Source organism: Limulus polyphemus, unplaced genomic scaffold, assembly GCF_000517525.1.
Source record: "Limulus polyphemus unplaced genomic scaffold, Limulus_polyphemus-2.1.2 Scaffold8181, whole genome shotgun sequence".
Classification (NCBI taxonomy): domain Eukaryota; kingdom Metazoa; phylum Arthropoda; class Merostomata; order Xiphosura; family Limulidae; genus Limulus; species Limulus polyphemus.
In genome coordinates, this window is record NW_013673791.1 from 20,122 (window position 1) to 21,169 (window position 1,048).

Sequence of the window (1,048 nt, forward strand, 5' to 3'; positions counted from 1 at the left end):
AATATCTAGAATAACTGATATCAGTTTCAGTAAAATGAAAGTACAATATTAACAATATCTAGAATAACTGATATCAGTTTCAGTAAAATGAAAGTACAATATTAACAATATCTAGAACAACTGATATCACTTTCTGCAAAATGAAAGTACAATATGAACAATAACTAGAATAACTGATATCAGTTTCAGTAAAATGAAAGTACAATATGAACAATATCTAGAACAACTGATATCACTTTCTGCAAAATGAAAGTACAATATGAACAATATCTAGAATAACTGATATCAGTTTCAGTAAAATGAAAGTAAAATAAAACAAAAGAATTAATGTACTAGAAATCAGTAAAATTATTGTTTGCAAGAGTTTTCTCACGTGATAATTATTTAAAGCAGTTAAAGAATCAATATTAAACCAAACACCGTACTTAGCTGAGCATAATGTTTTCTTAAAATTTTATTGGTCCACAAAACAACAATAAGAAGTCTAACATTACACTTTTAAAAAAATTACTGATTTACTAACACTGTCTAGAAGAGCTTTTTATTTTAACAATAGGGTGAACAAGGTGAAAGAGGCAGCCCAGGGGAGAAGGGTGAACCAGGGTTGCCGGTAGGTTAAGATTTTTTTACAACAACTTAAATTTTTTATGATTAATGCAGTACAGTTTCATAATGACAATTTTAAAAAGTGTTTTTTTTTATATCTATTCTTTGACTCTTGTGTTGAGAGTTAATTTATTTTGTAATTTCAACTGTTCTTGTGTGTTTATTCTAAAGTGAGCTTATATTGAACAAACTGGTTTCTTAAGCTCAAAACGTACTACAGGAAAATGAAACTTATCATGGAGAGAGGCTTATGAGTATCTAAACGAGTACCTGAAATATATTAAATCCTGGAGTAAAAAATAGGAACTCAGGAATTTTGAATAAAATACATTGTGATGTTCTTCATGTAGATAGATTATACAAGGTGATTATAAAGAATATACATATACTTAAAATAATTGTCTTAAATAAATAATATATATATACACAGCGTGGTCACAAG

The 1,048-nt window shown here is 27.4% G+C and overlaps 1 protein-coding gene across 1 annotated transcript in view; it reads left to right on the forward strand.

The window, feature by feature from the left end:
• The window catches only part of LOC106475175 (collagen alpha chain CG42342-like), a gene marked incomplete at its 3' end in the record, with an annotated part of 27,532 nt that overhangs the window by 18,832 nt on the left and 7,652 nt on the right, over positions 1-1,048 (forward strand). The window contains exon 11 of the mRNA XM_022379359.1: positions 557-610. Coding sequence (XP_022235067.1) covers positions 557-610 — 54 coding nt within the window. The remainder of the gene's footprint in view (positions 1-556; positions 611-1,048) is intronic.